This window comes from Bombina bombina, chromosome 4 (genome assembly GCF_027579735.1).
Source record: "Bombina bombina isolate aBomBom1 chromosome 4, aBomBom1.pri, whole genome shotgun sequence".
Classification (NCBI taxonomy): Eukaryota; Metazoa; Chordata; class Amphibia; order Anura; family Bombinatoridae; genus Bombina; species Bombina bombina.
Window position 1 is genome coordinate 816822199 of NC_069502.1, and position 25191 is coordinate 816847389.

The 25191-nt window shown below is 40.2% G+C and overlaps 1 protein-coding gene across 1 annotated transcript in view; it reads right to left on the reverse strand.

Moving 5' to 3' along the window:
- Positions 1-25191, reverse strand: part of LOC128657902 (oocyte zinc finger protein XlCOF7.1-like) — a 112158-nt gene that overhangs the window by 50322 nt on the left and 36645 nt on the right. The window contains exons 7-8 of the mRNA XM_053712329.1: positions 21085-21168; positions 17099-17206 (exon numbers count right to left, since the gene is read on the reverse strand). Coding sequence (XP_053568304.1) covers positions 17099-17206; positions 21085-21168 — 192 coding nt within the window. The remainder of the gene's footprint in view (positions 1-17098; positions 17207-21084; positions 21169-25191) is intronic.

Here is a 25191-nt window from a genome sequence, read left to right on the forward strand (position 1 = left end):
TCTTTATTTTATCCCTCCCTCTCTAGTGACTCTTGCGTGGAAGATCCACATCTTGGGTAGTCATTATCCCATACGTCACTAGCTCATGGACTCTTGCTAATTACATGAAAGAAAACATAATTTATGTAAGAACTTACCTGATAAATTCATTTCTTTCATATTAGCAAGAGTCCATGAGGCCCACCCTTTTTGTGGTGGTTATAATTTTTTTGTATAAAGCACAATTATTCCAATTCCTTATTTTTGATGCTTTCGCTCCTTTTTTTATCACCCCACTTCTTGGCTATGCGTTAAACTGATTTGTGGGTGTGGTGAGGGGTGTATTTATAGGCATTTTGAGGTTTGGGAAACTTTGCCCCTCCTGGTAGGAATGTATATCCCATACGTCACTAGCTCATGGACTCTTGATAATATGAAAGAAATGAATTTATCAAGTAAGTTCTTACATAAATTATGTTTTTCCGCTGAAAAAATTAAATCCACATCCAAAAAAATAATTTTTTTCTCATAATTGAAAAAAAACAAAAACTTAAAACATAAGCAGAGGAATCAAACTGAAACAGCTGCCTGAAGAACTTTTCTTCCAAAAGCTGCTTCCGAAGAGGCAAATACATCAAATGGTAGAATTTAGTAAATATATGCAAAGAAGACCAAATCACTGCTTTTCAAATCTGATCAACTGAAGCTTCATTCTTAAAAGCCCACAAAGTGGAGACTGATCTAGTAGGATGAGCAGTGATTCTCTGAGGTGGGGCCTGACCCGACTCCAAATAAGCCTGATGAATCAAAAGCTTTAACCAAGATGCCAAGGAAAAAGCAGAAGCCTTCTGACCTTTCCTAGAACCAGAGAAGACAACAAATAGACTAGAAGTCTTCCTGAAATCTTTAGTAGCTTCAACATAATATGTCAAAGCTCTTACAACATCCAGAGAATGTAAGGATCTCTCCAAAGAATTCTTAGGATTAGGACACAAAGAGGGGACAACAATTTCCCTATTAATGTTGTATGAATTCACAACTTTAGGTAAAAATTTAAATTAAGTCCGCAAAACTGCCTTATCTTGATGGAAAATCAGAATAGGCGACTCACAAGAAAGAGCAGATAATTCAGAAACTCTTCTAGCAGAAGAGATAGCCAAACAGAACAACACTTTCCAAGAAAGTAGTTTAATATCCAAAGAATGCATAGGCTCAAAAGGAGGAGCCTGTAAAGCCTTCAAAACCAAATTAAGACTCCAAGGAGGAGAGATTGATTTAATGACAGACTTCATACGGACCAAAGCCTGTACAAAACAGTGAATATAAGGAAGCATAGCAATCTTTCTGTGAAATAAAACAGAAAGAGCAGAGATTTGTCCCTTCAAGGAACTTGCAGACAAACCTTTATCCAACCATCCTGAAGAAACTGTAAACTTCTAGAAATTCTAAAAGAATGCCAGGAGAATTTATGAGAAGAACACCATGAAATATAAGTCTTCTAAACTCGATAATAAATGTTCCTAGGGACAGATTTAAGAGCCTGTAACATTAGTATCAATCACTGAGTCAGAGAAACCTCTATGACTAAGCATTCAATTTCCATACCTTCAAATTTAATGATTTGAGATTGTGATGGAAAAACAGTCCTTGAGACAGAAGGTCTGGTCTTAGAGGAAGTGGCCAAGGCTGGCAACTGGACATCCGAACAAGATCTGCATACCAAAACCTGTGAGGCCATGCTGGTGCTACCAGAAACACAAACGATTGTTCCATGATGATCTTGGAGATAACTCTTGGAAGAGGAACTAGAGGCGGGAAGATATAAGCAGGTTAGTAAAACCAAGGCACTGCTAACGCATCCACCGACTCCGCCTGAGGATCACTGGACCTGGACAAGTACCTGGGAAGTTTATTGTTTAGATGGGAAGCCATCAGATATATTTCTGGAAGACCCCACATCTGTACAATCTGAAAAAACACATCTGGATGGAGCGACCACTCCCCCAGATGTAAAGTCTGATGGCTGAAATAATCTGCTTCCCAATTGTCTACACCTGGGATATGTACCGCAGAAATTAGACAAGAACTGGATTCCGCCCAAGAAAGTACCAAGATACTTCTTTTATAGCTAGGGGACTGTGAGTCCCACCCTGATGATTGACATATGCCACAGTTGTGATTGTCTGTCTGAAAACAAATGAATGGTTCTCACGTCAACAGAGGCAAAACCTGAAGAGCCCTGAAAATAGCACAGAGTTCTAAAACATTGATTGGTAACCTCGCCTCTTGAGATTTCCCCTTGTTCCTTCAGAGATCCCCAGACAGCTCCCCAACCTAAAAGACTTGCATCTGTTGTGATTACAGTCCAGGTTGGAAGAACAAAAGAGGCCCCTTGAATTATATGATGGTGATCTAACCACCAAGTCAGAGAAAGTTGAACATTGGGATTTAAGGATATCAATTGTGATATCTGTATAATCCCTGCACCATTGATTCAGCATACAAAGCTGGAGAGGTCTCATATGAAAATGAGCAAAGGGGATCACGTTTGATGCTGCAGTCATGAGACCTAAAACTTCCATGCACATAGCCACTGAAGGGCATGATTGAGACTGAAGGTTCTGACAAGCTGAAACTAATTGTATTCGTCTCTTGTCTGTTATAGACAGTCATGGACACGGAATCTATCTGGAAACCTAAAAAGGTGACCCTTGTCTGAGGAATCAAGAAACTTTTCAGTAAATTGATCCTCCAACCATGTCTTTGAAGAAACACTAGTTGATTCGTGTGAGATTCTGCAGAATGTAAAGACTGAGCTAGTACCAAGACATCGTCCAAATAAGGAAACGCCAAAATACCTTGTTCTCTGATTACAGAGAGTAGGGCACCGAGAACCTTTGAAAAAAATCTTGGAGCTGTCACTAGGCCAAATGGAAGAGCGACAGTGGTCTGGATTAATCGGACTATGAAGATACGCATCCTGTAACTCTATCGTGGACATATAATGACCTTGCTGAACAAACGGCAGAATAGTCCTTATAGTCACCATTTTGAAAGTTGGCACTCTTACAAAACAATTCAAAATTTTCTGATCCAGAACCGGCCTGAATGAATTTTCTTTCTTTGGGACAATGAATAGATCTGAATAAAACCCCAGACCCTGTTCCTAAAACAGAACTGGTATGATTACCCTGAAATCTCTAGATCTGAAACACACTCCAGAAAAGCCTGAGCCTTCACTGGATTTGCTGGGACGCGTGAGAGAAAAAAATCTTCTCACAGGAGGTCTTACTCTGAATCCTTTTCGATACCCTTGAGAGACAATACTCTGAATCCATTGATTTTGGACAGACTCTGCCCAAATGTTTTGGAAAAATGTTAATCTGCCCCCCACCAGCTGAGCTGGAATGAGGGCCGCACCATCATGCAGACTTGGGGGCTGGCTTTGGTTTCTTAAAAGGCTTGGATTTATTCCAACTTGAAGGTTTCCAATTGGAACCAGATTCTTTGAGGGAAGGATTTGGTTTCTGTTCCTTATTCTGTCGAAAAGAACGAAAACGATTAGAAGCTTTAGATTTACCCTTAGCTCTTTTATTCTGAGGTAAAAAAAACTCCCTTCCCCCCAGTGACAGCTGAGATAATTGAATCCAACTCAGAACCAAATAAATTGTTAGATTGGAAAGAAATAGATAGTAATCTAGACTTGATACCATGTCAGCATTCCAATATTTGAGCCACAAAGCTCTTCTAGCTAAAATAGCTAAAGACATTGATTTAACATAAATTTTGATTATATCAAAAATAGCATCACAGATAAAATGATTAGCATGTTGAAGCAAGCGAACATCCTGTTGCACTAAGCTTTCCAACCAAAAAGTTGATGCAGCTGCAACAGCAGTCATATAAATGGCAGGCCTGAGAAGATAGCCAGAACGTAAATAAGCTTTCCTTAGATAAGATTCAAGTTTCCTATGTAAAGGGTCCTTAAAGGAAGTACTATCTCTCATAGGGATAGTAGTATGTTTGGCAAGAGTAGAAATAGCCCCATCAACTTTGGGGATTTTTTCCCAAAACTCCAATCTGACTGCTGGCAAAGGATACAACGTTTTAAACCTAGAAGAAGGAGGAATAAAAAGAGTACCAGGCCTATTCCATTCCTTTGAAATCATATCAGAAATAGCATCAGGAATTGGAAAAACCTCTGGAGTAACCACAGGAGGTTTATAAACAGAATTTAAACGTTTACTAGTTTTAGTATCAAGAGGACTAGTTTCCTCAATATCCAAAGTAATTAACACTTCTTTTAACAATAAACGAATATACTCCATCTTAAAGTAGATTTGTCCGTGTCAATATCTGAGGTAGGATCTTCTGAATTAGATAGATCTTTATCAGAGGAGGATAATTCAGTATGTTGTCGGTCATTTGAAATTTCATCAACTTTATGAGAAGTTTTAAAAGACCTTTAACGTTTATTAGAAGGCGGAATAGCAGACTAATCCTTCTGAATCGCATCAGCAATAAAATATTTTGTATTCACAGGGATATCATGTACATTAGATGTTGAAGGAACAACAGGCATGGTACTAGTATTGATGGATACATTCTTTGCATGTAAAAGCTTATCATGACATACTACATATTTACATACTACAGCTGGAGATATAATCTCTGCTAATTTACAACAGATGCACTTAGCTTTGGTAGAACTGTTATCTGGCAGCAGGGTTCAAACAGTGGTTTCTGAGACAGGTCAGACATCTTGCAAATGTAAGAAAACAACATAAAGCAAAATTATCAATTTCCTTAAATGGCAGTTTCAGGAATGGAAAAAAATGAGGCATATAGGAAGTAAACAACGCAAAATGAAATTTTTTGGCGCTAACAACATCCGGAAATGACGCAACTTGCGTCATGGCAGACGCAACCTTGTGCAAGGAAACCTGGAGTCAACTAAGATGCCGGAAATGACGAATTTGCGATACTGAACGTACCTTTGCACCAAAAAATGTATCGCGCCAAGAATGACGCAATAAATTTCAGCATTTTGCAACCTCGCAAGCCTAATTTGCCCGCAGAAATTAATGAAAAAACAGTCAATTTGAAAAAAAGACTATACCCCAGGTAAGAAAAAATAACTTCCTAAATATGGTTTTCCCACTTTGAAACTGAAAAAAGGAAATATACATAAACCTGACTCATGGCAAATATAAATTAAGTACAATACATATATTTAGAACTTTATATAAATACATAAAGTGCCAAACCATAGCTGAGAGTGTCTTAAAGGGACACTGCACCCAAAAATTTAATTTCGTGATTCAGATTGAGCATGAAATTTTAAGCAAATTTCGAATTTACTCCTATTATCAAATTTTCTTCATTCTCTTGGTATCTTTATTTGAAATGCAAGAATGTAAGTTTAGATGCCGGCCCATTTTTGGTGAACAACCTGGGTTGTCCTTGCTGATTGGTGGATAAATTCATCCACCAATAAAAAAGTGCTGTCCAGAGTACTGAAACCAAAAAAAAGCTTAGATGCCTTCTTTTTCAAATAATGATAGCAAGAGAACAAATAAAAATTGATAATAGGAGTAAATTAGAAAGTTGCTTAAAATGGCATGCTCTTTCTGAATTACAAATGAACAAATTTGGGTTCAGTGTCCCTTTAAGTAATGAAAACATACTTACCGAAAGACACCCATCCACATATAGCAGATAGCCAAACAGTACTGAAACAGTAACAGTAGAGGTAATAGAATATGAGAGTATATCGTCGATATGAAAAGGGAGGTAGGAGATGAATCTCTACGACCGATAACAGAGAACCTTTGAAAAGATTTCCCGTGAGGAAAACCATAAAATCAAATAGGCGATATTCCTTTCACATCCCTCTGACATTCACTGTACTCTGAGAGGAATCAGGCTTCAAAATGCTGAGAAGCACATGTCACAGAAGAAAATCAAGCACAAACTTAATTCACCACCTCCATAGGGAGGCAAAGTTTGTAAAACTGAATTGTGGGTGTGGTGAGGGGTGTATTTAGAGGCATTTTGAGGTTTGGGAAACTTTTCCCCTCCTGGTAGGATTGTATATCCCATCGTCACTAGCTCATGGACTCTTGCCAATTACATGAAAGAAATCTTCATCAGAGAGAAGAATCTCACTCACAAGTCAACAACACCTTCTGGGATAATCAGCAGCTCCCAAGCCAACTGTATTACTCAGGTAATTCTCTTATACCATATTGATGATGAGGAGTATTTAGCTGAAAAGGCTTAAAGTCCCCAATATAGCTAAACTAAAAGCATATCAACTTGTGAAACATTTCCAAAATAACATCAAAGCACCACAGTTAATGTGTTTACTTAAAAAAAGGCAAAGAGCATTTATATCACATGAAAGAGGGTTATTATGCAAATTAAAGAGCCACTAAATACAATACAATGACATAATTACCAAACGCACAATAAAAAAAAAAAGACAATGCAGGGGCGGAGCCGGGTGCAACCAAGATGGCGGCGTAATTCCGAGCTCAGTGGACGGCACAATAATCACTTTCACCAAGCAGGGGACTGAGCAGCACTAACCAGCATAGATAAGAGGGTTCACTATATCTAGGAGTCAGGGATCACCTCCGGTAACAAAGAGCGTAATCAGAGCAGCCAAGAGCCGTTACCGCACCCACCCGTTGTGAGGCCTGACTGCACCTAAAGCCTATTGCGCAGTGGGAATTGAGAAGCATAATACCCAGCTCCGGGAGGCCACACCAAGGCTCCTGTGTCCTAACAGATTCAAGCAGTCAGCGGTGAGTGTTGCAGGGGGAACCTTTAACCCCTTTTCTAATCCCATTAGACTGTGCAGAAACAGCTGAGCTCACTGTGGGTCTGACAGGATTGTTCCGGCAGGTTACTCAAATATATCCAAATGCAAATACTGACGTTTTCAAAAAACAGTCACCAGAAACCAGACAAATAAAAGATATTACACAGGCAGACTTATACTGACCACTCTCATTGCAAGGGGAGACGGCTTGGGACATTACCATTTTTATTATGGTGAATATATTCTAGAAGGAACTGGTGGGAGAGACTTGGGCTGCAAGATCTGCATTAATAAGTAATCTTGTCACTGGGTTCTCGGCTAATATAGCCAATCAGAAGTGTTTGATTCACTACAAACTAACACAAGACAGCCACCAAACTTCAATTTCTGTGTACTAGGCCTCGGCCTGGTTAAATACCTCTAATATGGCGTCTAAACAAAAACCCAGACAGGAAAAGTCAAGCAAACCTCAGCCAAGTCAGAATCAATCAGTCACATCTTACTTTAGTGCAGCAGAACAAACAGTACATAATGACATTGCCAAGGGCAATTGACACTCAAAAAGCCTCAGCTCTGGAACCAGATTATGATGCACAGGAATTAATACAAGTTCCGGCAGATGTTCTTTCCTCCCTCCCATCTAAGCAAGATATAGCTGATATTGTCCATGCATGTGTCAGAGAAGAATTGGAAAATCTTAAGCAAGATGTACATGCACTAGGCTTTCGGGTAGAACATTGGAGGATGGTACTGAGTCTATGAAGGAAGAATTCTCCCAACTACAGGCATGTTATGATGCCCAACAAAACTCTATGGAAATGCTGTATGACAAAGTGGACGACTTGGAAAATAGGAGTAGGAGGAAAAATTTAAGAATTCGTGGGATCCCAAAGTCTGTTTTGCCTAAAGATCTCCCCACCTATCTGCCAGCCTTGTTCGCTCATTTGAAAGGTGACAAATCTTCAGAAACCTTTCCATGGGACAGAGCACACAGGGCTTTTACGCCCGAAACCACCAGCTACAGCACCCCCCAGGGATATAATTATTACATTTAAAAACTTTAGGGACAAGGAGGAACTACTTGGTTTAACCAAGGTAAGCGCGGTGTAGCTGCATCCGGAACCGGAACCGGCACATACGAAGATCACACCAAGTCCTCCAATGAGAGTGGCTGAGAGAGTGCCGTAGCCAGCGATATGACTCAAGATCGCCCAAAGGTAAAATAGGAAAGAGAGCGGCAGGCACTACAAAAACCAAGCGGGCTGACACTAAAGTTTGAAAAATCAAAAAAAAACTTTAATGAAAGTTATCTCAAAAGTTAACAGTTAAGGCAGAACACAAGTACAGGGGGGTGAAAAAAAATGTGACAAGGAAGGCCTGACGCGTTTCGCGCCCCCTAGTGGCGCTTAATCATAGGCTACAGCACTAGGTAAGAGATACCTATTTAAAGGGAAAACCATTAACCCTAGACGTGCAGAAAATAATTTAAAAACATTATAAATTGTTAAAAACATTTGCACACTTACAGTGGGAATAATATACAAGATTGTATATATATATACAGGTTTCTATAATACAACAAGCAACAAGGTTTGAACTTAGACTGCCTGAATTAAAAGATGATAACGGATGTTAATATACGGAGAGGAGTTTAGTAAGAACTAGTATACTATATGCTTTTTAACTAATATGGTCAATTCGCTTAATTTTTATAATGAAGACAAGCAATGAAAAAAGCAGTATATAGATAATAAATATATTATATGTATATCCAACAGAACTTAGTTGTCTATTAGGTAATTCACATCACATTCTTTGTTCATTCCAAAGGGTTGCCGTGTATTTAGCTTTATTATCCAAAATATTTCCTTTTTATCTAGTATATGTTGTCTGTTACCTCCTCTAATAGGAATTCTAGCTATGTCTATAATTTGGACAGACATATCTGCCAAATGTGTGAAATGTAAACCATTAAAATGACTTGCTACTGCAGAGTCCTTACAATAGTTTTTGACATCTCTCATATGCTCTCCAAACCTTGTTCTGACTTCACGTGAGGTTTTTCCCACGTACTGACATTTACAAATATTACAAGTCAGAAGATAAATAGCAAACTTAGTTTTGCAGTTAGCATAAAAGTCTATAACATATTTCCCATGATCTACACTCGAGGAGAATTGAGTGCCTTTAATAAGGTTAGGGCAGGTATGACAATCCCTACTACCACATTTGTGAACACCCTTTCTAGATAGCCAATCCCCTGACGGGGTACTTTTTGTGTCCAAGACCAGACTGGGAGAAAGTACCTTCCCCAGTGTCTTGGGTTTTTTTGGGACAAACCTGAAATTTTTTTTTACCAGAGGTTTAAGAATGTCATCTCCCAATAATAAATGGGAATGTTTCTTTAAGATTTTAACCACAGCATTGTAATGCATTGAGTATTCTGTGGTGAAAATAATACTCTCATTAGTGCCCAATTTAGACTCATTTTTGTTGTTAATAGGTTTATTCTTATACTTTTTTACTGCCAGTCTCGATTGTTCGAGTTTTCTTGGATTGTAACCTCTCTTAATTAACCTCTCTTTCAATTCTAGAGACTGTGTTTCATATATAAGATCGCTTTTGGTGTTCCTGCGAAGCCTAATAAACTGCCCTCTTGGTATGGCTTTCTTTACATGTTCTGGGTGCTGTGATGCGGCATGCAGAATGGTATTTCCTGCTACTGGTTTCCTGTACGTTTGGGTCACAATTTGATTGTCTATAATTTTCAATGTTAAATCTAAGTAGTTGATTTGCAACCCATTTAATTCACCTGTAAATTGCAAACCCATTATATATGAACCCATTATATATGAAACACAGTCTCTAGAATTGAAAGAGAGGTTAATTAAGAGAGGTTACAATCCAAGAAAACTCGAACAATCGAGACTGGCAGTAAAAAAGTATAAGAATAAACCTATTAACAACAAAAATGAGTCTAAATTGGGCACTAATGAGAGTATTATTTTCACCACAGAATACTCAATGCATTACAATGCTGTGGTTAAAATCTTAAAGAAACATTCCCATTTATTATTGGGAGATGACATTCTTAAACCTCTGGTAAAAAATTTCAGGTTTGTCCCAAAAAAACCCAAGACACTGGGGAAGGTACTTTCTCCCAGTCTGGTCTTGGACACAAAAAGTACCCCGTCAGGGGATTGGCTATCTAGAAAGGGTGTTCACAAATGTGGTAGTAGGGATTGTCATACCTGCCCTAACCTTATTAAAGGCACTCAATTCTCCTCGAGTGTAGATCATGGGAAATATGTTATAGACTTTTATGCTAACTGCAAAACTAAGTTTGCTATTTATCTTCTGACTTGTAATATTTGTAAATGTCAGTACGTGGGAAAAACCTCACGTGAAGTCAGAACAAGGTTTGGAGAGCATATGAGAGATGTCAAAAACTATTGTAAGGACTCTGCAGTAGCAAGTCATTTTAATGGTTTACATTTCACACATTTGGCAGATATGTCCGTCCAAATTATAGACATAGCTAGAATTCCTATTAGAGGAGGTAACAGACAACATATACTAGATAAAAAGGAAATATTTTGGATAATAAAGCTAAATACACGGCAACCCTTTGGAATGAACAAAGAATGTGATGTGAATTACCTAATAGACAACTAAGTTCTGTTGGATATACATATAATATATTTATTATCTATATACTGCTTTTTTCATTGCTTGTCTTCATTATAAAAATTAAGCGAATTGACCATATTAGTTAAAAAGCATATAGTATACTAGTTCTTACTAAACTCCTCTCCGTATATTAACATCCGTTATCATCTTTTAATTCAGGCAGTCTAAGTTCAAACCTTGTTGCTTGTTGTATTATAGAAACCTGTATATATATATATACAATCTTGTATATTATTCCCACTGTAAGTGTGCAAATGTTTTTAACAATTTATAATGTTTTTAAATTATTTTCTGCACGTCTAGGGTTAATGGTTTTCCCTTTAAATAGGTATCTCTTACCTAGTGCTGTAGCCTATGATTAAGCGCCACTAGGGGGCGCGAAACGCGTCAGGCCTTCCTTGTCACATTTTTTTCACCCCCCTGTACTTGTGTTCTGCCTTAACTGTTAACTTTTGAGATAACTTTCATTAAAGTTTTTTTTTGATTTTTCAAACTTTAGTGTCAGCCCGCTTGGTTTTTGTAGTGCCTGCCGCTCTCTTTCCTGAACTACTTGGTTTCTCTAGGAAGAATCAACCAATAAGGTTTAGAGGCACAGTTCTACAATTCTTTGCAGACCTGTCTCAAAGAACCCCCCAGCAAAGGAGGGATTTTGGCCCTCTGACACAACTCCTCCGCCTCAAAAGACTTCCCTATAGGTGGGGTTTTCCAACCCATATTATGGTAATTCATGAAGATAAACAGCATATCTGTAAAGATGTCTCAGAGATAGGGGAATTTTGTAAAGCTCTAAACCTAGAGGCACCTACAACACCCCAATTGTTAGAAGGAACATCACTACAGCAAGACCAAGGAACCTCAGATGCTTTTCAAAAATGGAGGACAGTAAGCAACCAACAGAAGAAGACCTCCCCATTGCAACAAGTTCATGCTCAGGATCCTAAAACCCAAAGACTATTGCAACCTAGATCTCCGAGGTCAAGAACTGGAAGGTAACTACTAGGATAATACTACAGTTTCTCTATCCTTTTTGGGATTGGGACTGGGACTGGATTTAGTTATGCGGTTCTGATATGTTTTATTGCTGTTGAATGCCTGTTTAGTTTATTATTCGAGAAATGCTGACTGTTCTGTTATGTTATGTATTTTCTTGTCTTTTACAATTCAAATAATTATTCAAAAATGGTCCCCGCTACCATTTCATTCTATTGAATTTAAATATTGTTGCCATCATTCATCCCGTTAAAAGAAAGAAGAATTTATTTTTCTCAGAATAGTGGTGGGGAGGATGGAGATGGCCCTTGTGGCTTTGTCTGCCCTCGGCATCACTACAGGTCATTGGTACCTGGCTCTGTTATGTTAAATTGTTTTTATTGTACTATTGTTGATTATTATGTTGGGCTATATTCATGGTTTTCATTATGCTCCACTCAGACAGATAGTAAAGAGAACCACACTAACACACACAGTATGGATCCAGAAAGTCGTAGAATAACTTTAATTACTTAAAATGTTAAAGGGTTTAACTCCCCTAGTAAGCGATATAAAGCGCTATCTGACCTAGCTAAAAGGGGTGCAGATATTCTTTTTTTACAGGAGACCAATTTTAAAAAGCACAAAGAACCTGTATATTTTGGGGCTCAATACACTCAACACTACCATAGCTCAGCAGGGGTCAAGAAAAGAGGGGTTAGTATTCTTATAAGGAAGACGATACCATTTATACTTCAAAAGCTTGATAGGGACACAGATGATAGATATGTTGGAATATCAGGACTATTATATGGTAGAAAAGTATCGTTCCTGAACGCTTATGCTCCCAATTCACAGCAACTACCATTTTTTAAATCACTGTCCCGAAGGTATTTAGACCTGTTATAAGGTATAGTGTTCTTGGGAGGAGATTTTAACTTTCCATTCGAACCAAAATCAGATTCCTCTAACCCCAACACTATGATCTCCCAAAAGACCACAAATTTCCTCTGGAGGGCCCTCAAAGACCACCACCTGTACGATGTGTGGAGATTTGTAAATCCAAACAAGAGGGATTATACCTTTTTTCTCACCCAAACCAATCCTACAGTAGGATAGACTATGTACTAACAAATCAAGAAGGCCTTTCATTGATAACCACAAGTAATATTACGCCGAGTTCTTGGTCAGACCACTCGGCTGTAGAGGTTAGATTTAAATGGCCAGATACGCATCATACTCCTATAAACTGGAGACTCGATAATTACCTCTTAAGTAATTCCACGAATTTAGAGAACTTAACTAAAATACTGGTTGAATATTTTGAAATAAACACAAACTCAGTCACAGATCCCTATATACTTTGGGAGGCACATAAATGCACCATTAGAGGAGAGTTCATCAAGCTTAAATCCCACACACAGAAAATAGCTAGACAACTATATAACACCTTAACTTCTAAGCTGACCCAAGCTGAATATGCCCATAAACAAGATCCCTCAAACTCCCAAACCCTAACTGAGATGAAATCTCTACGTACTCAACTTAATGATTTCTTGTCAATAGAGCACCAAAAATCACACATGAAAACTAAACAACTATATTTCTATGAAGGGAATAAAGCGGGCAAACTCTTGGCACGCGCCCTTAAGAAGATAAGATTAAAATCATATATTCATGAGATTAAACTACCAAATAATATTAAGGTTAGGACCACTCCTGAAATTCTGCAACAGTTCCATGAATATTATTCTATGCTATATAACATTAACTCACAGGAAAATAGGGACACGGTTAACACCACTCTATCGGAATATCTTCAAACTTGTAGGCTCCCTAAACTCACGGATGATCAGATCAGAGATATAAGTTCCCCAATAACCCCCTCAGAGATATCTGCAGCGATAAAACTGTTGAATGCAGGGAAATGTCCGGGTCCAGATGGCCTCACGGCCAGATACTACCAAGCCTTTCAGCCAATTCTCCTTCCTCATCTGTTGCATTTGTTTAACTTGACGTCTAGTCAGGTCACTGAAGCACATATATAACGGTTCTTCCCAAACCGGGCAAACCCCCAGATAGCCCATCTAATTTTAGACCTATTTCCCTATTAAATGTTGACGTTAAGATATAGGCGAAAATTTTGGCACATCGCCTAAACAAAATCCTTCCTTCCTTGATAGACATAAACCAAGCCGGATTTACACCAGGGCGAGAGGCCAGGGATAACACTACGAAAATAATCACATTGCTAGAATATGCGTCCTCACACAAGATCCAATCTGTATTTGCGTCAATGGACGCAGAAAAAGCATTTGACTGGCTAGACTGGTCATTCCTTAGAGAGTCTCTCATACAATTCGGATTCCCCGCCAAATTTATAGAAAAAGTATTTGCCCTTTACAGCCGACCTAGTGCTAAAATTGCATTAAATAATGACCTATCACCCTCGATCCCGATATTAAATGGCACTAGGCAGGGATGCCCGCTTTCACCCTTGTTGTTTGTGTTGGCGATGGAAGTCTTGGCCACTAGAATCAGACAAAATGTCAATATTGAAGGTATCCAAATAGGTACTAGGGAATATAAAATTACCCTATATGCAGATGACATATTCCTAACGTTGTCATCCCCGAACAGCTCAATTAAATTTCTTATTGAGGAACTAACACTATACGGATTGCATTCCAATTTTAAAGTAAATGCAAGTAAGTCTGAATTTCTGGGTTTGGGTCTCTCTCAAGTTGAAATTGACAATATAGAAAAGACTTTAAGAATTTAAACACCAAAAGATATCTACAAAATACCTGGGGGTATCTCTTTCCACCTCCCCTCAACGTCTTCTTACGCTTAATTATACCTTGTTTACCAAAAATATTCAACAGGAACTACGTTCCTGGCAAAATAAAACCCTGTCCTTGGTGGGAAGGATAAATGTGGTTAAGATGTCCATATTACCAAAGATATTATATATTTGTCAAACTATCCCTATAAATATTTCAGATTCCCAGATTTGTGCGCTACAAAAAATCATCAATACATTTATCTGGCAAAATAAAAGACAAAGGATAGCTAGGTCCACTATGTACCGTACGAGAGACAATGGTGGTTTGGGGGTTCCGCAGTTAAAATACTATAGATGGGCCGTTTTCCTCACTCGGATAGTAGATTGGTGCAGGCACTCCTCACACAAAGAGTGGGTTGTGCTGGAACATAATCTGGCTACTGTTTTGCAACTGGGAGGGAGTTGTTGGATTCCCCCTCAAAACCGACAATTAGGACAGAATACTCCTAAAATGACTTTAGAGACATATAAAATATGGGACAAACACCCTACAAAGATCCTGAATATCTCCTCAAGCACCTCACCAATGACCCCTCTGGTTAATAATCCCGGTTTACCAATACCATTGGCCCCAACTTCAAAACCCTTTACCACATTATCCGATATACCCAAATGCTATGACGTCTTACAAAATAAGAAAATAAAACCCAGGGCGGAACTGTCGGATTGTTTTGGGGGGATATTTTGTCATTGGTTTAGATACCACCAACTCACATACTACATCAATAACCATGTAAAGACAATATACTTCGGCCTCTTACGCCTTTTGAAACACCACTCTGGGAAGTTACCAACTTACACAAGTAAATGGGATATGGAATTGCAAAATCACCCTACACATGAGGACTGGAAGTACATTTTTCAAAACAGATACTCTTCCTCAGTGCAAATTCAAGAGATGAACATCAAACTTCAATGTCGGTGGTACTTCACACCATTTAGATTATCCACAATATTTAAGAATACAGAGAGTGTGGGTACCCAGGTACCTTTATACATATATGGTGGGATTGTCCCCTCATGGCCCCATTCTGGGATAATATCATAGATGCAATTAAAAAGGTCATAGGAATCACACTGCCACTTGATCCAGTGGTACTCTTATTTAATAAATTCCCTAAGGTACATTGCAAACTTAGACTCTAGCTATTATATATCATGGTTAATAGTGCAAAAAGGATAATATCCCAGAACTGGAAGCAAATTAGGCCCCCCACCATGGAAAAATGGAGAGAGGTGGTATCCTCTACAATATTACTAGAAAAGTATCACTTTGTTATTTCTCTTTTTTGTGGGAGGAATATTCTACATTACATAATACAAAATATATTAATAGGCAAAGAACATAGTCTGTCTATGGGTCAATGTTAACAATTATATTAATTATATGGACCTTAAAGTATAATGATCTCACTTTATTCATTTTTTTCTGTTTATACCTTACATGAATGTGTGCTCATCCTTTTTGATCAAAATTTATTTTGTTCCCTTATGATTTGGTTTCCCCCATAGTTTGTTTGATTGATGATGTAAAACTGCAATGCTCTTAATGATTGTGAATTGAAAGCCTGTAATGTTTTGATTATCACTCAATAAAAAATTTGGAAAAAAAAAAAAGACAATGCAAAAACACTCTGAATTTAAAATAAGCAGTAGATTTTGTTCTCTCAAATTAACAAATTAATTTTTTCTCCCTTTTCCCCCCACTCCCTTTATCATGTGACAGACATCAGCCAATTACAGACTATTATACGCATACCCTGTGAGCTTGTGCACATGCTCAGTAGGAGCTTGTTCCCCAGAAAGTGTGTATATAAAGAGACTGCAAAGTTTGATAATGGAAGTAAATTGGAAGGTAACTTAAAACTGCATGCTCTTTCTGAATCATAAAAGTTTATTTTGTTTTGAGTGCCCCTTTAAATGATTATTGCTTATGTGCACAAAACATTCCGTTTTATTTATTTTTCTAATGTTGGATTTATGCCATATATTCTGTACTTGTAATGAAGACCAGATTATCACTTTATATAAAAAGGTAATATATAATATGTAAAATAAATTTTATTAGTGAACATACACTCACCACACACGTACACTCACTTGCACCCTGTGTCCCTCAGACACGTCACACACGTACACTCACTTGCACCCTGCGTCCCTCAGACACGTCACACACGTACACTCACTTGCACCCTTCGTCCCTCAGACACTTCACACACGTACACTCACTTGCACCCTGTATCCCTCAGACACGTCACACACGTATACTCACTTGCACCCTGTATCCCTCAGACACGTCACACACGTACACTCACTTGCACCCTGTATCCCTCAGACATGTCACACACGTACACTCACCTGTGCCCTGTATCCCTCAGACACATCACACACGTACACTCACTTGCACCCTGTGTCCCTCAGACACGTCACACACGTACACTCACTTGCACCCTTCGTCCCTCAGACACGTCACACACGTACACTCACTTGCACCCTGCGTCCCTCAGACACGTCACACACGTACACTCACTTGCACCCTTCGTCCCTCAGACACGTCACACACGTACACTCACTTGCACCCTGCGTCCCTCAGACACATCACACACGTACACTCACACTGCACCCTGCGTCCCTCAGACATCTCACACACGTACACTCACTTGCACCCTGTATCCCTCAGACACATCCCACACGTACACTCACCTGCACCCTGTATCCCTCAGACACATCCCACACGTACACTCACTTGCACCCTGTGTCCCTCAGACACATCACACACGCACACTCACCTGTACTTATATTGTCACATGTGTCCTGCTCTGCAGCTCCTGGCATATTACTTAGCCACTGATCTTCTGTTTGTTCTGTGTTACATGAAATCTTAGCATCATTTTCACCTGAAAAAAATTAAAATTTCTGTTGTCTCTTTTCAAAAAATCTTTTAAAACTGAATGGGAAAATTTGTGTAAATTAAGTTAAATCCACCTCAGCCTTCATCACTAGCAGTCACATCCGTAAGAAACATTCCATATAATGACATCAGCACAACAGTAAATTTATGTGTCAAGCAGTAAAGCAAGTTAGATCAGCTGCAAATACAGCCTCATTGTAACCAATCAGAATTCCTATGTGAGACTTGTTACAAGGTTTAACAATAACATATATTTTCCATTGCTTATTAAACCTCACTATAGCCCATTTAATTATGTTAACATGCATTGCCTGGGGGAGAGAATGTACCACAGTGATATGATAGAAACAGCAGATATATAAAGAGATTTATATGATTCAAGACAAAAGTATTTTCTACTTCGTAAATAAAAGAGGAAAATTAATAGAAATTATGAAAATGTTAAGTGCTGAGCCATTTCATACCCTTGTGCTGAAGCGGTGTTCAGTCTTTTGCATTCATTGTATTTAGAATTCAGCCCTACATAAGTTATATCACAATCACCACAAATAACAGGTGGATTTCCATCTATGTGTTTTATTGGGCGGGAGAAGTGGCTCTAAAAGTGAGAGACACACATACACTTACCTGTGCCCTGTTTCACAGAGACATGTCACACAAGTACACTCACCTGTGTCCCTTACATGTCACACAAGTACACTCACCTGTGCCCTGTGTCCCTTACATATCACACACGTACACTCACATATGCCCTGTGTCCCTTACATGTCACACACATGTACACTCACATGTGCCCTGTGTCCCTTACATGTCACACACACGTACACTCACATGTGCACTGTGTCCCTTACATGTCACACACGTACACTCACATATGCCCTGTGTCCCTTACATGTCACACACATGTACACTCACATGTGCCCTGTGTCCCTTACATGTCACATACACGTACACTCACATGTGCACTGTGTCCCTTACATGTCACACACACGTACACTCACATGTGCACTGTGTCCCTTACATGTCACACACGTACACTCACATATGCCCTGTGTCCCTTACATGTCACACACGTACACTCACATATGCCCTGTGTCCCTTACATGTCACACACATGTACACTCACATGTGCCCTGTGTCCCTTACATGTCACACACACGTACACTCACATGTGCACTGTGTCCCTTACATGTCACACACACGTACACTCACATGTGCACTGTGTCCCTTACATGTCACACACGTACACTCACATATGCCCTGTGTCCCTTACATGTCACACACATGTACACTCACATGTGCCCTGTGTCCCTTACATGTCACACACACGTACACTCACATGTGCACTGTGTCCCTTACATGTCACACACACGTACACTCACATGTGCACTGTGTCCCTTACATGTCACACACGTACACTCACATGTGCCCTGTGTCCCTTACATGCCACACACATGTACACTCACATGTGCCCTGTGTCCCTTACATGCCACACACACGTACACTCACATGTGCACTGTGTCCCTTACATGTCACACACGTACACTCACATGTGCCCTGTGTCCCTTACATGCCACACACACGTACACTCACATGTGCCCTGTGTCCCTTACATGCCACACACACGTACACTCACATGTGCACTGTGTCCCTTACATGTCACACACGTACACTCACATGTGCCCTGTGTCCCTTACATGCCACACACACGTACACTCACATGTGCACTGTGTCCCTTACATGTCACACACACGTACACTCACATGTGCCCTGTGTCCCTTACATGTCACACACATGTACACTCACATGTGCCCTGTGTCCCTTACATGCCACACACACGTACACTCACATGTGCACTGTGCCCCTTACATGTCACACACACGTACACTCACATGTGCCCTGTGTCCCTTACATGTCACACACACGTACACTCACATGTGCACTGTGTCCCTTACATGTCACACACGTACACTCACATGTGCACTGTGTCCCTTACATGTCAAACACGTACACTCACCTGCACCCTGTTTCCCACAAACACATCACACACATACACTCACCTGTGGCCTGTATCCCTTACATGTCACACAGGTACACTCACCTGTGCCCTGTGTCCCTTACATGTCACACACATACTCACCTGCGTCCCTCTGACACATCACACGTACACTAACCTGTGCCCTGTTTCACAGAGACATGTCACACACATACACTCACCTGCACCCTGTTTCCCACAGACACATCACACACATACACTCACCTGTGCCCTGCATCCCTTACATGTCACACAAGTACACCAACCTGTGCCCTGTGTCCCTTATGTCACATAGGTACACTCACCTGTGCCCTGCATCCCTTACATGTCACATAAGTACACCAACCTGTGCCCCTTATGTCACATAGGTACATTCACCTGTGCCCTGCATCCCTTATGTCACATAGGTACACTCACCTGTGCCCTGCATCCCTTACATGTCACACAAGTACACCAACCTGTGCCCTATGTCCCTCAAACAGCTCACACGTACACTCACCTGTGCCCTGTGTCCCTTACATGTACACAAGTACACTCACCTGTGGCCTGCATCCCTTACATGTCACGCACGTACACCAATCTGTGCCATGTGTCCCTCAGACACCTCACACGTACACTCACCTGTGGCATGCATCCCTTACATGTCACACACGTACACGCACCTGTGTCCCTCTGACACATCACATGTCACACACTTACACTCACCTGTGTCCCTCTGACACATCACATGTCACACACTTACACTCACCTGTGCCCTGTATTCCTCGGACATATCACACACGTACACTCACCTGTGGTCTGCATCCCTTACATTAAATGAAAAAAGCAAATATACTGGCACTAGGACCTAGTGAAAAATAGGAAAAAATTAACTGATACTAAATATCAATCCGGTGCTACCCCCAATTAATTATGCAATATGAAACAAGGGAAGAAACAGATAGGAAAGAGTGCTAGATAAGCCCCTAAGATTAAATGAAATAAGTTAAAACAATATAATTTTTATGATATGTATTAAGATAACAGGGTAATCCCTCTATATAAAAAGATACAGTACCTATCCAGCCAACAAATACTAAAATCAACTCATTAGATCACCCCCCTGTTTCCTGGCCAATATCTGCAGTCGTCAGCATCAGGTGACAGGGATGATAAACATGAGACAAGTATTAAAATTACACACAAACGCATTTCGGCCTAACTAGTGGCCTTTTTCAATGTAAATGAGGACAAGCCGAAGCCCGAGTGCCACCCCTTTAAATACTGTCCATGAAAACTCTAATCCTCCAATCACTGTCCAGAAGCATGCAACACCCCCCCACAGAGCCAAATGAAACTGATTGTGTCGTCTTAGTGTGGGCGTATAATGCACATAAATTGCCATCGGTTGGAACTCATCAGTGATGTCAGTGAGTGGGACGGTCTGGCTGAGACTTGACAGCGTATAGAGTGATCACAACAACACATAATGAGTCTGTTATTACGATATATCAAAACAATCCACTGTAAAATGCATCTTTAAAATGAAAATAAGGTTGCCGGTCTCACCATGAAATTTTTACATTCCATCCCAGTTTTAGTGTGTGGTGTGTTAGTCAAAAAAGACACACATTGAACTATAGTTAAAAATTCAACATTATGCTCCTACAAAGTGCTACCTGTGTATCCGTAGCTAGAAACACTAGAAATGTGACAACAGCCAGTGAGTATCAGGCTATATTGTACTGTGGCACTCAGTGTGTGATTGAGGCGACACCCTGACTGGTGATATAATGTACAGTTCTTACAGACAATAAGATATAAAAACCACATAACACACGTGCACTTACCTGCATTGTCACTGTCACTCATTTCCTGCATTGGAGCTTCCAGCTGATCTTCTGTTTTAACATCTACGTCAGTATTAAAGTCACCTGTCAGAACATTAAATGCAGACAATGTTTCATGGTTTAGGGTTTTATTTCACCCCAAAATCAACTAGTAATAGGTACTTTATAATTTCCTTACACCTAATATTTGAGGGATATTAAAATTGATCAATAATATCAAAATAGAGGGCATGTATGTATTATTCACATAAAGCAGCAAATGAGAGAGAAGAGAGGGCATGTGTATGTACTATTCACATAAAGCAGAGGGTGAGAGAGAGAAGAGAGGGCATGTGTGTGTACTACTCACATAAAGCAGAGGGTGAGAGAGAAGAGGGGGCATGTGTATGTACTATTCACATAAAGCAGAGGGTGAGAGAGAAGAGAGGGCATGTGTGTGTACTATTCACATAAAGCAGAGGGTGAGAGAGAAGAGAGGGCATGTGTGTGTACTATTCACATAAAGCAGAGGGTGAGAGAGAAGAGAGGGCATGTGTGTGTACTATTCACATAAAGCAGCAAATGAAAGAGAAGAGAGGGCATGTGTGTTTACTATTCACATAAAGCAGAGGGTGAGAGAGAAGAGAGGGAATGTGTGTGTACTATTCACATAAAGCAGAGGGTGAGAGAGAAGAGAGGGCATGTGTGTGTACTATTTACATAAAGCAGAGGGCAAGAGAGAAGAGAGGGCATGTGTATGTACTATTAACATAAAGTAGAGGGTGAGAAAGAATGGAGGACATGTGTGTGTACTATTCACATAAAGCAGAGGGTGAGAAACAATAGAGGGCATGTGTGTGTACTATTCACATAAAGCAGAGGGTGAGAGAGAATAGAGGGCATGTGTATGTACTATGCACATAAAGCAGAGGGTGAGAGATAACAGAGAGCATGTGTATGTACTAGTCACTTGAAGCTTAAAGGGATACTGAATTAAAATAGTTTATTTCGGGATTCAGATAGAGCATGCAATTTTAAGCAACTTAATTTACTCCTTTTATCAATTTTTCTTCGTTCTCTTGCTATCTTTATTTGAAAAAAGAAGGCATCTTCAGCACTTGTTTATTGGTGGGTGAATTTATCCACCAATTAGCAAGAACAACCCAGGTTGTTCACCATAAATGGACCAGCTTCTAAACTTACATTCTTGCTTTTCAAATAAAGATACCAAGAGAATGAAGAAAATTTGATAATAGGAGTAAATTAGAAAATTGCGTAAAATTGTATGCTCTATCTGAATCACAAAAGAAAAATTTGGGGTTCAGTGCCCCTTTAACGACCAAGAACGTACAGGGTACGTCCTACAAAAAAAGGTCAGTTAACGACCAGCGACGTACCCTGTACGTCCTTAGGGGTTTGAAGCGATGGAATCGATCCTGATCACTTCCAGACGCTTTCATGGTATTGCAGTGATGCCTCGATATTGAGGTATCCTGCAATACATTTTTTTTACACACCGATGCAGAGAGAGCCACTCTGTGGCCCTCTCTGCACCGGTAGCGATGGTGCCGATCAATGGTGGGTGGGAGCCTTAGCAGGGAGGCGGGTGGGCGGCCCATCGCTACTCGGCATCTGGTTCCTGTAAGTGCAATGTGCACGCCGGGTGCCGGGAGCATGCGGGGGGCGCGCGCATGCGCGTGTATCACCTACTGCCACCAATGTAGTAAGTGAATGGGAAGGAGGGAGAGGAAAGGCAGCTACACTACAGAAAAATAATATTTAATAAATAAAAATAACTTTTTTTGGGGGGGGGCAGACTGGGTACTGGCAGTCAGCTGCCAGTACCCAAGATGGCGGCAAATAGGTAGTGGGGGAGGGTTAGAGAGCTATTTGGAGGGGGGATCAGGGTGGTTGGGGGATAAGGGGGGGGGGATCCAGCTGAATAGATAGTTTTTTAAAAAAAAGCCTTTTATTTTAGTACTGGCAGACTTTCTGCCAGTACTTAAGATGGCAGGGACAATTGTGGAATGGGGGAGGGAAGAGAGCTGTTTGAGGGGGGATCAAGGAGGGATCAGGGGGTCGGATATGTCAGGTGGGAGTCTGATCCCTGCACTAAAGCTAAAATTAACCCTACAAGCTACCTAATTAACCCCTTAACTGCTGGGCATCATACAAGTGTGGTGCACAGCGGCGTTTTATAGGCCACCCACCCGCCTTCTTTGGATCCCTCCCAGGCCACCAACGATCGGCACATAACTGGCCGATGCAGAGAGGGCCACAGAGTGTCTCTCTCTGCATCGGTTTGCTGAAAAAAAGGTATTGCATGATGCCTCAATATTGAGGCATCGCTGCAATACCTTGAAAGTGGCTGGAAGTGATCGCCTGAAACCCCAGAGGATGTGCCAGGCACCTCCTTGGTGAGTAACTTACACTTTTTGTAGGACATGCCTGGCGCGTCCTTGGTCTTTAAGGAGTTAAAGGGCCATTCCAGACAAAATTGGATCCCACATAGATGTATTTCAGTTTTGAATAGAAGCATTTTTGTAATATACACATATTAGTATGTACTATTCACATAAAGCAGAGGGTGAGAGAGAATAGAGAGGGAAAAGAGGACATGTCTATGTACTATTTACATGAATCTTATAGGGACATAAAACCCCACATTTTTATTTCATGATTCAGTTAGAGCATACATGTTTAAGCAACTTTCCAATTTACTTTTATTCTCAATTTTGTTTTATTTTCTTGGTATCCTTTCTTGAAGGAGCAACAATGCACTACTGGGAGCAGGATGAACACAATTGTTAAGCCAATGAAATAAAGTCTCATATTTTGGAGCCACCAATCAGCAGCCAGATTCCAGCTTCTGTGCCTATCTCAGTATGATTTTCAACAAAAGATACCAAGAAAATGAAGCAAATCAAAAAACAGAAGTAAATCTGAATGCTCTATCTGAATCATGAATTTTTTTTGGGGATTTCATATCCATTTAAGGTGAGAAAGAAGAGAATAGAGGACATGTGTAGGTACTATTCACATAAAGTAGAGGGTGAGAGAGAATAGAGGGCATGTGTATGTACTATTCACATAAAGCAGAGGGTGAGAGAGAAGAGAGGGCATGTGTGTTTACTATTCACATAAAGCAGAGGGTGAGAGAGAATAGAGGGCATGTGTATGTACTATTCACATAAAGCAGAGGGTGAGAAAGAATAGAGGGCATGTGTGTGTACTATTCACATAAAGCAGAGGGTGAGAGAGAAGAGAATGTGTATGTACTATTCACATAAAGCAGAGGGTGAGAAAGAATAGAGGGCATGTGTGTGTACTATTTACATAAAGTAGAGAGTGAGAGAGAAGAGAGGGCATGTGTATGTACTATTCACATAAAGCAAAGGGTGAGAAAGAATAGAGGGCATGTGTGTGTACTATTCACATAAAGCAGAGGGTGAGAGAGAAGAGAGAGAATGTGTATGTACTATTCACATAAAGCAGAGGGTGAGAAAGAATAGAGGGCATGTGTGTGTACTATTTACATAAAGTAGAGAGTGAGAGAGAAGAGAGGGCATGTGTGTGTACTATTCACATAAAGCAAAGGGTGAGAAAGAAGAGAGGGCATGTGTGTACTATTCACATAAAGCAAAGGGTGAGAGAGAAGAGAGGGCATATGTGTGTACTATTCACATAAAGCAGAGAGTGAGAGAGAAGAGAGGGCATGTGTGTACTATTCACATAAAGCAAAGGGTGAGCATGTGTGTTTACTATTCACATAAAGCAGAGGGTGAGAGAGAAGAGAGGGCATGTATGTACTATTCACATAAAGCAAAGGGTGAGCATGTGTGTTTACTATTCACATAAAGCAGAGAGTGAGAGAGAAGAGAGGGCATGTGTGTGTAATATTCACATAAAGCAGAAGGTGAGAGAGAAGAGAGGGCATGTGTGTACTATTCACATAAAGCAGAGGGTGAGAAATAATAGAGGGCATGTGTATGTACTATTCACATAAACCAAAGGGTGAGCATGTGTGTTTACTATTCACATAAAGCAGAGGGTGAGAGAGAAGAGACGGCATGTGTATGTACTATTCACATAAAGCAGAAGGTGAGAGAGAAGAGAGGGCATGTGTGT